The sequence below is a fragment of the Ipomoea nil genome, unplaced genomic scaffold, assembly GCF_001879475.1.
Source record: "Ipomoea nil cultivar Tokyo-kokei standard unplaced genomic scaffold, Asagao_1.1 scaffold0900, whole genome shotgun sequence".
NCBI lineage: Eukaryota > Viridiplantae > Streptophyta > Magnoliopsida > Solanales > Convolvulaceae > Ipomoea > Ipomoea nil.
In genome coordinates, this window is record NW_017617328.1 from 206,353 (window position 1) to 221,073 (window position 14,721).

At 35.2% G+C, this 14,721-nt stretch overlaps 1 protein-coding gene across 1 annotated transcript; it reads right to left on the minus strand.

The window, feature by feature from the left end:
- Positions 1 to 1,915: 1,915 nt before the first annotated feature.
- Positions 1,916 to 3,216, minus strand: LOC109179315. The gene is made up of 2 exons (XM_019328820.1): positions 2,118 to 3,216; positions 1,916 to 1,944 (listed from the first exon to the last, which is right to left on the minus strand). Exons 1-2 carry the CDS (start codon positions 3,214 to 3,216, stop codon positions 1,916 to 1,918), a joined length of 1,128 nt encoding a protein of 375 aa, XP_019184365.1.
- Positions 3,217 to 14,721: the final 11,505 nt, after the last annotated feature.

A 14,721-nucleotide genomic window follows, 5' to 3' on the forward strand; every position in this document is an offset into this window, starting at 1 on the left:
GGGTGTACCCAGGTCCCTGATTTTAAACGCTGTGGATAGCTGATGCAGGAGTGTGTCAATCAAAGCCGAGTCGTTGCCCATCATGATTATGTCGTCGACATAGACTAACAAGTATACCCGTGATTTCCCTGTCGTATAGTAGAAGAGTGAGACATCGGTTTTGGATGCCAAAAAACCTGTTGATGTCAAAAACTCATGCAACCTGTTAAACCACGCCCGAGGTGCCTGTTTGAGTCCATATAGAGAACGCTGCAGATGACAGACATGTCCCGGATGAGCGGGGTCTTCGTAACCGGGAGGTTGCTTCATGTAGACAGTTTCAGCTAGGCGTCCATTTAAGAATGCATTGTGAACATCTAGCTGACGGAGCACCCAATTGCGGGATACTGCAAGAGAAAACAGAATGCGGACTGTTGTGGGTTTGACCACGGGGCTAAAGGTGTCAAAAAAATCTTCTCCGGTTACCTGATTGAACCCTTTTGCTACTAAACGGGCTTTATACCGTTCAACTGTACCATCGGCTTTGCGCTTGGTGCGGAACACCCACTTGCATCCGATAACATTCATACTCGGGGTTGCGGGAATTAATTTCCACGTATTGTTGTGCATAAGTGCATTGAACTCCTGATCCATGGCATCCCGCCACTGCGGATGGCCCACGGCCTGAGAATAGCAAGTGGGGTCCACAGTAATGGTCAGGGCATGAAATTGCTCGTTTGTGCCCCGAGTTTTGCACCTGGTGCGCATGACATGATCCTCAACAGGGGGTTGAGGACGTTTAGACCGTCCCGGAGGTCGACCTCGTCGGGGAGCAGTCTGAGGCGGCCCTTCTATAGTCATAGGCACCGGTTGTTGCGCAATGGGTGGTTCATCAAAAACCGGGGCAAGCACGGGATTAACCAACACGGGTCCAACACCCCAAGGTGCGGGAGTGGAGTCCGGACTGGTATTGACCTGCAAAGACGTCTGCAAAGCAAATGGGAAGATTGATTCATCAAAACGCACATGACGGCAGATAAATACCTTCCCTGTAGTTAAGTCCATACAACGGTATCCCCTAAAAGAAACTGGGTAACCTATGAAGACACAGGGTGCAGAGCGGTACTCAATCTTGTGCCGATTATATGGCCTAAGATAAGGGTAGCACTTGCACCCGAACACCCGGAAGAAAATGTATGGTGGAGAGGTTTTATGTAGACGGAAGTGTGGGGTTTCATAAGATATAGCTGATGAAGGCAAGCAATTAATTAATTGTGTTGTTGTTTCAAAAGCGTAATCCCAGTATTTTAACGGAGCTGAGCTTCCGGCTAATAAGGCCAAGCTGGTTTCGACAATGTGTCGATTACGGCGTTCAACGCGGTCGTTTTGCTCGTGGGTATAGGCACATGATTGTCTGTGTGTGATGCCTAAAGACTCAAACGTTTTGTGGAGGCGGCGATACTCACCCCCTAAATCAGACTGAATGGCTTTGATCGAACGGGAAAACCGCCGTTCCACCATTGCCTGAAACAATTCAAACACTTTATATATATTTGATTTTAGCCGTAAGGGATAAAACCAGGAAAAACGTGTACAGTCATCTACGAACAAAACAAAATATCGGTAGCCTGAATCTGAAATAACCGGGGAAGGCCCCCAGATGTCTGTATACAATAAATCTAAAATATTCAAACTTGACGAACTAACTCTATCTAAAGGAAACCGAGCTGATTTGCCAAGTTGACACGCGGTACAGACTCCTGACGCATGGGCTTTATTTGACGTGACCGGACAGTTTTTCAAGACTCGTTGCAGGGCTTGTTTATGAGGGTGACCCAATCGTTGATGCCAGACAGAGGGTGTAGCTTTTGCCGATAGAAATGCAAAATGCGCCCGAGGCACCAACAATTTGTATAGACCGCCTACCGCGGAGCCTTTAAGAAGCGTTTCCCGTGTAGTGCAATCCTTCACAAAAAAAGAGTCTTTATGAAACTCAAAAAAGACGTTGTTTTCGTTAGTGAAACGATAAACAGATAATAAGGGTAACGACAATTTGGGAACAAACAGTATATTAGACATATTTAATACTCTGGAATGGGATGGGATAATTGTACGGCCAACCCGGGAGATATTCAAACCTGCGCCATTGCCCACTTTCAGCACATCTCCGCCGGTGTAGAGCTCGGACTGCCCAACCTGCTGCTCATCCGGCGAAGCGTGGGTGGACGCTCCAGTGTCAGGGAACCAGGCGTCCGGTTGAGTGGCGTCCGCCGGCGAGCCTCCTGCGACGGTGACATTGGCATGTGGTGCAGGTTCCGTGTATCGTTTGTAGCAGTAGACGGCCGTATGACCGTGACTCCGGCAAATCTGACACCTAGGATTGCCACGGCCACGACCTCCGCCATTCTGCCGTCCACCGCCACGCCCTCGACCGCGCTGATTCCCGGACTGCCGTCCGCCGTGCCCACTGGTCTGACCACCGCGACCAGCATACAGGGCCACCGGAGAGGAGCTATTTCCAGCATCCATCGCAGAGAGATCAGCGCCTTGAATGAAGTCCTGCGCCTGCAAAAGATCACCGAGCTGGGATAGGGTCACCGACTTTCCAGTCATGGTGAGTGCACTGGCTAACGCCCGAAACTCCGGCCGGAGTCCACGCAGCACGTAGAGAACCTGTTCATCGAGGGTGAGATGGTGACCGGCGAGGGAGAGAGCTTTGACTAGCAATTTGGCTTTGCCGAGATACTCCGAGGCCGTCATACTGCCTTGCCGGAGTGTCTGGAATTTCCCCAAAAAATTGAGGCACCGAGCCCTCGTGGAAGATGCTAGCAATTCGTTGATTGCGAGCCAAACATCTCTGGAAGTCTCCCGACCAACCGCCAGAGGCATAACCTCATCTGAGAGCGATGAGATCAGGAGAGACAGGATCGATTGATCCTGTTGGACCCAAGCGGTGTGCGCTGGGTTATCTACGGTCGACCCTGCTACGGTGGTGCCGGAGTCGCCAGGTTGCACCGCCGCGGGAACTGTCGCCGGAGGACATGAGGAGCTGCCGTCGATGAAGCCTAAGTGGCCCTGCCCACGCAAGAATGGAACAATCTGGGTGCGCCAGAATAAAAAGTTCTGATTGTTTAGCTTAATCGAAACAAAATGGTGCGCAGCATTTAGGGAGGTCCCGGAGTGTTGCGTTGGGGCGGTGGTGGTAGTAACGGTTCTTTCAGAAGAGTTTGTCGACATGGTGTGGTGGAAGAGGAAACACAGAATAGGATTCCTAGCCTAACGCTAACTGATACCAGATGAACAAACTGAATTCACATTAGATCGGGAAAGAGAGTACAATGAAGAGTCCTATAGGAAAGTTACCACAAATATCTCCTATACAATAGACAAGCCTAGTCAGATGAATAATAACCACATAGAATAAACCATATGCTATAACATAAATATTATTATTGCTAACAGTTCTTAGTTTTCAATTTCAATAAATTTGATCATTAAATTGTTTAAAATTTTGTCAATTAAATCCTTCTAGCAGGAACTAAATTGACGAAATTTGTAAAATGTGAAAATCACCATTTTGGTCTTTAAAAGTGTTTAATTGACAGAATTTTTAAACAATTCGAGGATCAAATTGATTGAAATTGGAAATTAGGGACTACATTGATATATAGTTAAGAAACAATCGAGAGACAAAAATTGTGATTAACTCTTAAGTAAACTAGCGCAATTCAGCCAAACACCTTGTGCACAGATGGCACCTGGGTTGGACTCCCACATGGGAGGTTGTATGTTGGAGCCTCTTTGTGCTCCAGTAGGTTGGGAAATTAGTACATTGTAATAGAGTCAGTAGCATCCAAAAAAAAAAAAAAAACTAGCGCAATTCAATTTTAAATAATATCAAAGAGAAAATTTCAATTTTGATCATATGACTATAGTAGTTTTGTTAATTTCAGGATAGTAGTTTTGTTAATTTCAGCACCTGACTTTCAAAGTGTCAATTTAATACCTTGACTATGCAATTTTTATCAATTTTGGTCACTCTGGTCAAATTGCCGGCCAAATTTCGCCGAAAAATTTTAACAGTTAAAATAATAAGGGTATTTTAGTCATTTCACATCTTTTCCTTCTTCTCCGGCGAATTCATTTTTTCCGGCGAATCCTCCGGCAGCACACCTTCCAAAGCATACTTAAACTCATTCGTCCAAGCCGTCACCGACGATTTATTAGGGTTCAGATGGCCAAAATTTCGGTTGAAAACATCTGGCCGTTTGTGTAAGGGGAACTTGAGATATCGGCGGGCCTAGAAATCTCTGAACTGCACTTCTCTTTGTGCTCGTCCAACGCACCTCCTGCCAAAATTCCGATTGAAAGCTTTTCCGGCAAAAAAAAGGCTTGCTCGAAGATGAAAGCGAAATGCTAAAACTGATGCTGGTGCCAGGGTTGTAAACCCTGCCTAGGCGCTAGGCGCCTCTAGACCGTGGCGATTTCCCCCTAGGCGCCCGCCTAGGTTACCGGCCGCCTAGGCGTCCGCCTAGCGCCTAACTCGGCCGATTTGGCCGCCTAGCATCTAAGTTAGTCGAGTTAACTCGTGCATTTCGGTCGAGTTAACCCGATCGGCTCGGCCTATTTTTTTTATTATATATATGTATATATGTGTGTGTGTGTGTGTGCACGCGCGCGCACACATACATATATATAATATGACATATATACACTCGTAGACTAGTTTGATACTTTGAATCTTTGGATGATTAAAGTATTTGAGTATTTCATATTTGAGTATTTTTAATTTTTAATATTGTTTTAATGTTTTTTTTTTAAAACCATTGTTTTGATGTTATGACTTATGAATTATCATTAATTCATTTATTTGGATGTGTTATTTGATTAAATGTTGAAAACAACCTCATTAAAATTGTCAAACTGCAAGTCTACCACTGTTTTTTTTTTTGGCGCCCACCTACTGCCGCCTAGATTCCGCCTAGGCGCTAGGCGCTGTCCGGGCGCCCGACTAGCGCATAGCGCCTACTGCAACCATGGCTGGTGCCTATTTATTCTAAAACTTCTCTATTTCAACATTACGCTAAAATTGATGTTGAATAAATACTTCTCTTTTTGGATAATGGTGAATAAATGCTTCTCTTTTTGGATAATGTTGAAATCATAGCAGCGCACCTCATCCTCGGATTTGCCGGAAAAGATAAATTCGTCGGAGAAGAAGGAAAGAGATGTGAAATGACTAAAATACCCTCATTATTTTAACTTTTAAAATTTTTCGGCGAAATTTGGCCGCCAATTTGACCGGAGTGACCAAAATTGATAAAAATTACATAGTCAAAGTACAAAATTGACACTTTTAAAAGTCAGATGCTGAAATTGACAAAACTCTATAGTCATATGACCAAAATTGAAATTTTCTCTAATATCAAAATAGATTACAAGTCAGCTCGTGGATTTTAACACCACTTAAATAGAAAGAGAAATATTGAACATGCATAGAAGATTCTATATAGAAAACCCAAATTTCTCATCAATATTGAACATGCATGAATAGAAGTTTCTATATATATAGAAAACCCAAATTTCTCATCAATATTGAACATGCATGAATAAGTTTCTATATATATACACAACCCAAATTTCTCAAGACATGAAAAGTAGTGATAGGGAATTGCCAGAAATTGATACAATAACTTGTGTTTCGAATTCTTGAAGGACTTCCATTACAATCATGCACGTGGGATTAAAGCCTTCTAAAAACCATGGAATACTTTTGATTGACAAGATTACTATATATATATATATATATATATATATATATATATATATATATATATATATAGTGAAAGGTTCCTGTGCGGTTGAATGCTTCCCGTGCAGTTGTGCGGTTATTAATGTGTGTGAGATTTGTACTCAATGTGCGTGAGTGTTGTCTCTAATGTGCCTGAGATTTGTACTTAATGTGCGTTAATGTGTAAAATGCAGCAGAAAATATGGTTATCAGCTTCTTTCCCATCCCCAGCACTCTGTGAGTTGCTTCAGAATAACTTCGATTATTGGGTTGCTTATAATAGTGTGTTGTTCTGCTTTACTGATGTTTACAATGAAATAAAAGCTTCCCAAAGTGAATACACAAATTCTATCCTTATCAATGGTCTATACAGACCGATCTTGGTGCGAGAATCTGGAACTTCTGTTGTTTGCTTCAATTCCATCATGTCAGATTTGTTTATTTATTTATTTATTAATTGATTTATTATGCTATGGTGAAGGTGAGTATGGAGGACATAGAAAAACTAGTGGAAAGAAACAGTGAATTTTGATCTACTGGTGATTGGTCTGCAAGAGGTTCCTCGGATTAATGTTTCCAGATTGTTGAAAATTCTCTTATTACTCACGCACATTAAGCACAAATCTCACGCATATTAAGCACAATACTCTGGCACATTAAGTACAAAACTCACGCATATTAACATGACGCACATTAAGTAAAAATCTCAAGCATATTGAGCATAACACTCACTCACATTAAGTATAAACCTCACGCACATTAATCCACCGCACAACCACACGGGAAGCAACAAATGCACCTGATCCCTTCCATATATATATATATATATATATATATATATATATATATATATATAATCGCACTCAAGTGCGAATGCTTCGCTCAGGCGCGAAATAGGAATGGATTCTGTCCGTCCACGTGTCCAGATCTAATGGATGAGAAACACTGATTTTTTTTAAAAAACGGGGTGGCATTTTCGTAAATAATTGAACATCGAAGTGCAAGTAAAATGTATTACAACTGCATGTAAAATGCATTATAGGTGCAAGTAAAAATTTACTCTGAGCATCAATACTAAGTGCGGCACCTATAGTTATAAGTAGTTGCACCTATAGTTCTAAGTAGTTGCACACATAGTTATAAGTAGTTGCACCTAGGTGCATGAAGGTTTGGGGGTGATTTTCTGGGGTATTACTAGCCGCTGAACTCAGATCAATGAATGTTAACAAGGCAAAATTACATGAACCATAGTTAAAATGGTGCCATTTTTGTACGCTAGTTACATTCTCAGCCGCACTTAGTTTTTTATTTTATTTTTATTTTAAATGATGTTATAATAAAACTACAATGTGTATAGTATAAAATGAAATTGAATAACAGATCTCACATGTTGACTATTGAGTGTATATTGTCAAATGAAACTGTAGTTGAATTGAATTATAATAATACTTTAGTAGTGATTTAATGAAACTATAGTGTGTATAAAATGAAATAGAATAGCATGTCTTACTTATTTAGTGAAAATTGTCAAATTAAACTGTAGTTGAATAAAAATGATACTTTAGCAGTGCCGTAATGAAACTACATAGTGCATAAAATTAAGCACTATAGTAAGTCTCATGTATTAAATGTATATTGTTAAATGAAAATGTAGTACAATTTAATTAGAATGATACTTTAGTGGTGCTGTAATTAAACTATAATGTGTATAAAATGAAACTGAATAGTAGGTCTCACATATTGAGTGTATATTGTCAAATGAAACTGTAGTTAATAATAATTATACTTTAGTGGTGCTGTAATTAAACTACAATACGCATAAAATGAAACTGAATATTAGGTCTCACATATTGAGTACACGTATATTCTCAAATGAAACTGTAGTTAAATAATAATGATACTTTAGTTGTATTGTAAAGAAACTACGAACATTGTGTATAAAATGCAACTGAATAGCAGATCTTATATATTGAATATTGTCAAATGAAACGGTAGTTGAATTAGAATGATATTGTGGCAACTAAATAATGAAAGAGGTTGCTACATGGATCATAACAAAATTTTTCGTCTACAATTATTAAAGGAAAATCTTAAGACGACATCGTTTTGGCCATGGACCATGGTCTACAGCTAGTAAAATTTGTTTAAAATCGCTGGTATCACATAATTTTAATCAAATATTAAAGAACCCAATTAGATACTGCCACACTGGTGGGGAAATTAAGAGCAAATTACAAGTATATATAGACACTTACACAGTGCTTTGTTAATAACTTCTTGATTTAATATATAGTAAATTTTATTTTTTAATCATCGAATTGTCATATTTAATCATATTCTTTTAACTTTTGATTTATTTATGTTCTTGATTTTTATTTACTTGTCACAATTAATTATCCATTTAATTTTTTATCATTTCATATGTAATAGAGATGTAATGAATCAAATGTGACAATAATATCAAAATAGTCGAGGACTAAAAATAAAACTTACTCTTTAATATAGAGACCATTTCGGTCAAAATGTTAAAGGTTTATAAGGAATAGATTCAAATTAAATATGATAATGGTGTTTCCGACAAGTTGGTGTCGTGATATTATATGTGTGTGTGTGTGTGAGTGAGAGAGAGAGAGAGATCAATGAAATTATTATGCAATGGTGATAAATTATTGTGTCGACTGTGATCTGATCTATATAATTGTGTGAATCGGACCGTGGTATACAAAGACTCTTCCTTATCATTTAGAGACATTTTTTTTAATACACAGGCTTGTATGAACTAGCTAGTATATGCAATATTATGCTCTTGTTCTAATATATACATAGAGACCGATTACATTCAAAGGTTAAAGTCCTATATAAGGAATATTAGTCAATTCAAATATATTATATTATTTAACATTTATTGATGCCCCTGGTTAGTTTGTGGTTTAAAAGAAGAATTAACATGCATAGTGTGTCACGATTGATGTAAAAACTAAGACCAAAGTAAACACAAAATTTTAATTTCTATTTAATTTATTAATAGTCCTATAAGGAATGTTATCCAAATAATATTATATTGATGTCCCTATGACAAATTGGCATTTTGATCTAAAAGAAGAAATTACTAAGCAAATGGAGAGTCTTCTATTCTCTTGATTTATGTATAAAGTAAGACTAAGTAAAATTTAAAATTTTATAATTCCTGTTTGATTTATTTGTAAAATATAATGGTACACACATACATACATACACACACACATGTATGTGTATATATTTGTATTATATATTTTTATATATTTCTTTATTTATTTTTATTTTTATTTTTATTATTTATTTATTTTGATTATAATTCCTATTTAAAAAATCAAAGTGACTACCCATTACTAATTTACCATTATCAAATGTTTGATTTCCATTAACATTTCGATTTCAATGCTTAAATAACCTAACACACCCTTTTAAAGTCCTATATAAGAAACATTGATCAAATTAAATATAATAATATTTATGTTCCAAGTGATCTGTGGTCTAAAAGAAGAAATTACTATGCAAATGGTGAGTCAATATTTTTCTCTCTAGATTTATGTAGAAAGTAAAACCAAGAAAATCCAAATTTTATATTTCCGTTTGATTTATTAGTAAAATATAATGATATACAAAGATTAGTCTCCACCATTCAGAGATTTTTTTTTTTTCTTTTAATATACAAGATTGTATGGACCGACTATATATGAACATGCATATTACTACATGTATATATACACACACTACTATGCCAATAACCTCTCAAACTAATTCATAGAGATTTTGTATAGCTAAAAGTTAAAGTCATATATAATGATACTAGTCAAATAAAATATAATAATGTCGTTCTAGGGTAGTTTGTGGTCTAAAAGAGAAAATTGCTATGTATATGCATGCAAATAGTGAGTCAAGTCAATCTTTTACTGTATAATTGTATTACGTAAAAAGTAAGACTAAGTAAATCCGAATTTTATATTTCCGTTTAATTTATTAACAAAATACAATGGTACATAAAGATCACTCTGCTCTATCCAATGACTTTTCAAATCTTTTTGAAAGTGACTTTTCAAATCTTTTTTTTTTTTGGTAAAAAGGGAAGGTGGGAAGAAGTCCTCTCTCACTTAAAACAGTGAGACCATGGCAGTCTAAGTCTGGAGCAGCAGCAACATGTTACATGGCTGTATAATGTTGGGTCGTCACTGGTAAATATACCATTAATTGCGAGCTGTGTGTTGAAATGTCATGGTCAAAAGCACCAAGAAAATCGTACCATATATGGCTACCTATTATTGAAGATTCCAACAGACAGTCAAATGTAGCATCATAAAATTCCAGCGACCTATGAAAGATTATATTACACGGCGGGAATGACGTTAATAAGCAAAATATATATGCTACATCATCTAGTGATCTAGATACAGAATATACCTGTATAATATATATTATATATTATGGGTCTTAATTATATGGTGCAAGTGAACTAGGTCTATTAAGTAGTTTGGTTAGACGGGATATTTAGGGTTAGTCTGTATTCCACTATTATGTCTATATAAAACCTGTATTGATAAGATGCATGATATACATTATATAGCACTTAAGTTATCGGAATACATATATAGCTTAAAATTTCAAGGAAGTTTCAATGAAAATGCACCCAAGTTTCTCATCAGGAAATTTCAAAGATTTTTTTATAAGGAAAACTGTAGCTATATCCAAAAGTATGTACATGATAAATCTTATCTTATATTATGACTCTAGTCCGTAAATGATAATGAGGCAAACTAATCTAAATTTTACATAACTGGTCAGCTCAAACTAAAATAAAATTGAATTTGAAACATTGTGATTACCGAGTTAACAACGCGATTAATTTACCTTGGTTCTTTGAATTGATGGATTATATTGGAACTTTTTAATCTTTTTAATTGTCACGTTTCAAATTCAAGGAAGTTTCTATGGAAATACACTCAAGTTTTTTATTTTTATTTTTTGAAATACACTCAAGTTTATCATCAAGAAATTTTGGAGAATCAACTCCTCAACCCCTTTTTAGTGATAAGGAAATTAAAGCTCAACTATTATCCAAAACTATGTACGAAATAAATTTCACCTTGTGACTATAATTAGTACAGAATTACGAGGTAAATCAATCTTTGTTATCTATAACTAATCAGTTTAAATTAAGATAAAATTAAAATCTTGTGATTACCAAGTCACATGATTATTAATTTACATGGGATTGCCCATTCGGAGGTTCTTTGAATTGATGGATTGGAACTTTGGAAGTGCTGTAGTGATTGATTTCTATCACGTGGAACTCTTGATCATCCCATAATGGCCTACGTTCAATGAACAATTGTATTGGAATGATCTTTAATTGTCACGTTTCATATAATGTTTAGACTTTAAAACTTATGTGAGACCGTTTTACGGATCTTTGTTCATGAAACGAGTCTGGTCAAGATGAAAATATAGTACTTATACTGTAAAATTTAAAACTGAGAATGAATAAAATATTTATTATTTATATAGGAAAGTGTAGTAATTTTGAAGAAAAATACAATACTTTTACATTTTAATTTAAAATTGAAATATTAATTTTTTCTTAAAAACTATTACATTTTCCCTTATAAGTTACAAACACTGCTAGCATTACTTTAAAATGTAATACTTTCGATGAAAAAATGTAATACTTTTACATCAAAATGTGAAATGCCACACTTGTGCGAGACCATCTCACAGATCCTTATCCATAATATAGTCTCAGACAAGTATGGCCCTTCACCTTTAGTTTTCAGTTATCATTTCTAGATTTGCCTACTTATTTAATTGTTATAAACAATTTCTCGTGCGATCAACTATTGCTTTTGTATGTTGTGTTACAACACAATTTGTGCACTTGCGAGTTGCAAGAACTATTAAACTTGTTCATTACACATATGTATATATAAAATGATTAAATAATATGATAATAGAGTACATTTTTTTTTTATTAATAGGAATAAAAATACCCAATTACATCAAATGCCTCAGACTTGAACCTATCACCTCCCACATAGAAAAATAACAAGATACCATTGGACTACAAGATCTTTGATAAGACTAGAGTAGATGATCTTGTGTGAAACTATCTAGATGTGTAGTACTTTTTAATTACATATTAATATTTTTATTAGTTCATTAAAAAAATAAATTTTAACTAAAACAACTCAATCTAAAGATATTTATAGTTAAATTGATAAAGACTCGCGTTATCTCATTCCACAATATGATTCTAAGTCCTAACTAAATATGGATAATGGAATAGAATTAACACCTCCTCCGAATCTTTTTTTTTTTCCATTGTTTTTTGGATTTTATAACAAAGGTTAATTATTATGTTCAACTTGAGAGTCACGTACCCCATGGTGTCAAAAGTTGAATTCCACTCTTAATGGTCAGTCATTACCCAAAGGGCATCTAGATGTTATTATACTACATTAAATTAGTATTGATCAAAATTCTTGAATATACTTGTTCTTACGAATTAAATATTCATATATTATATTTGTTTGTCAAAAATAAAACTAATATATAATTAGTTTCTATTCTTGAATATACAGCACACTCATGATTCCTTACAATATATATAGTATATTTTCTACATTTCTCAAACTTCTTTAGCTCAAAGAATCAATTGCTCCCACTAGAGTTTGATCATGTGACCATCCATTTGAAATGATAATAGATGTGACATCACACTACATATAATAGTTGACACAGGAAATATAATAATAATAATAATAATAATAATAATAATAATAATAATAATAATAATAATAAGAGTGAATTCCATTTTTGGTCCTACTATTATAGGGGTCTTTCCAATTTTAGTCCACCATAATTATTTTTGCCACATTGCGTCCACTATTATTAAAAGTGTTCCAATTTTAGTCCACGAAAAATCTTAAAGTGGACTAAAATTGGAACACTTTTAATAATAGTGGACGCAATGTGGCAAAAATAATTATGGTGGACTAAAATTGGAAAAACCCCTATAACAATAGGACCAAAAATGAAATTCACTCTAATAATAATAATAATGGAAAAAGATCAAATAGACCCTCAGACTTTACCTAAATTATCAATTAGGCCCTTAAAACTCTTTAAAATTGTAATTAAACCATCAACATCTCATTTTAGTGCAATAAAGTTTAAAAACCAATTAGTGACCTGCTATTACAGGTCACTAGGGTTCTGATCAACATTTCGGCAACCTACGACTAACTCCGGCGACATTTCCGGCAATAAATCAATCGGCGACTTAGAATGGTCTTCAGTCGATTTGTTGCCGGAAATGTCACCGGAATTTGTCGGAATGTTGACTGGAACCCTAGTGACTTATAATAACATGTCACTAATTGATTTTTGGGCTTTATTGCACTAAAACGAGATGTTGATGTGTTTAATTGTAACTTTAAAAAGTTTAGGAGCCTAATTGACTTTTTAGGTAAAGTGTGGATGTTAATTTTATTTTTTTTGAATTTTGATTACATTTTATTCTTTAATACAACCAAACGCTTTAATATAATTCTTGAATCTATTAATTCCACGAACCAAACAATAAAAATAAGTTTCTATTACATTCTTTACCGATTTCGTTACTGATAGGATATGTTTTCTATTCCTTCAAAATTTATTTTATGAACCAAACATGTTTTAATACGTTATCAAAACGATACTTCCATTGTATTCTGATTGAATTGCACACGCTTAAGTTTGTTAGCACAAATCAAATGAATATAAAGATCAATTATTGGAATATATTGAGCTTGAAACCAAGTTTAAGTGAATATAAATACAACTGAAAATGAGCAAGGAACGTTAACATAAGATGAACATGGAATGGTAACTGAGATGAATTAGAATGCTAGATGATTTAAAATGAATTGCACATGATCACACATAACACATAGTCACATACTATGTAAAATGTGTCCGCATGGGCAGCTCAACTGGTTATAGAGGTGAAGTTTGGAAAGAATGATCAATGATCGAGTCTCACCAGCGGTAGTGTGGGAGCAACCTCTCAAAGTGACAGGGGCACCTTGTGCGCAGTAAGCAAAGGTCTAGCCTCTGTGGTTCATGTTCAGTTAAGATCACTTTCAAGTGGTCGGAAATTTCGTAATTTTCAATAGTGATCCTCCTAGGTGCTCTTGTCGGGTTGGGGTTCAACCTTTTGAAAAGAATACTATGCAAAATGTAATAAAATATAATAAGTAAGAAAAAGATCAGATTAATTAAACAATAATTCACTAGGTCAAACCATTAGAGGGTTGGATAAAATTGAACGTAGTAGTAATTGATAGGTGTAGACAAATCATTAAGTTAGGGGATGTTCATGTTTATACGGAACAGAATAATACTTGCATATGCTTTAATTTACCCACTATTTCATCAGCAATTATCTGTGCCACGCGGTCCAAAAACGGTGCCTTTTTTTTAAGTAAAGAAACGTCGCGCCGTTACAGTTAACAGAGTGTGTATATTTGATGTATTAATTATCAACTAAAACTACAGTGTATCTAAACTAACACTGCCTCACGTATTATTTTTATATTATCAAATGAAACTGCAATTGAATTGAAATGAAACTGTTATTGTGTTGAAATGAAACTGCAGTGTATATAAAATGAAATTGAATAACATTTCACATATTTGAGTGTATATTGTACAATGAAACTATAGTTATATCGAAATGATAATGTAGTTGTGTTTTAATGAAACTATAGTGTATATAAAATTAAATAACATTTTCACATATTTGAGTGTAGTTATATCGAATGAAACTGTAGTTATATCGAAATGAAACTGTAGTTGTGTTGAAATGAAACTGCAGTATATTCAAAATAAAACTGAATAACATAGTTACTTTATACAGAACGGTATAAAATGTCGCGAAA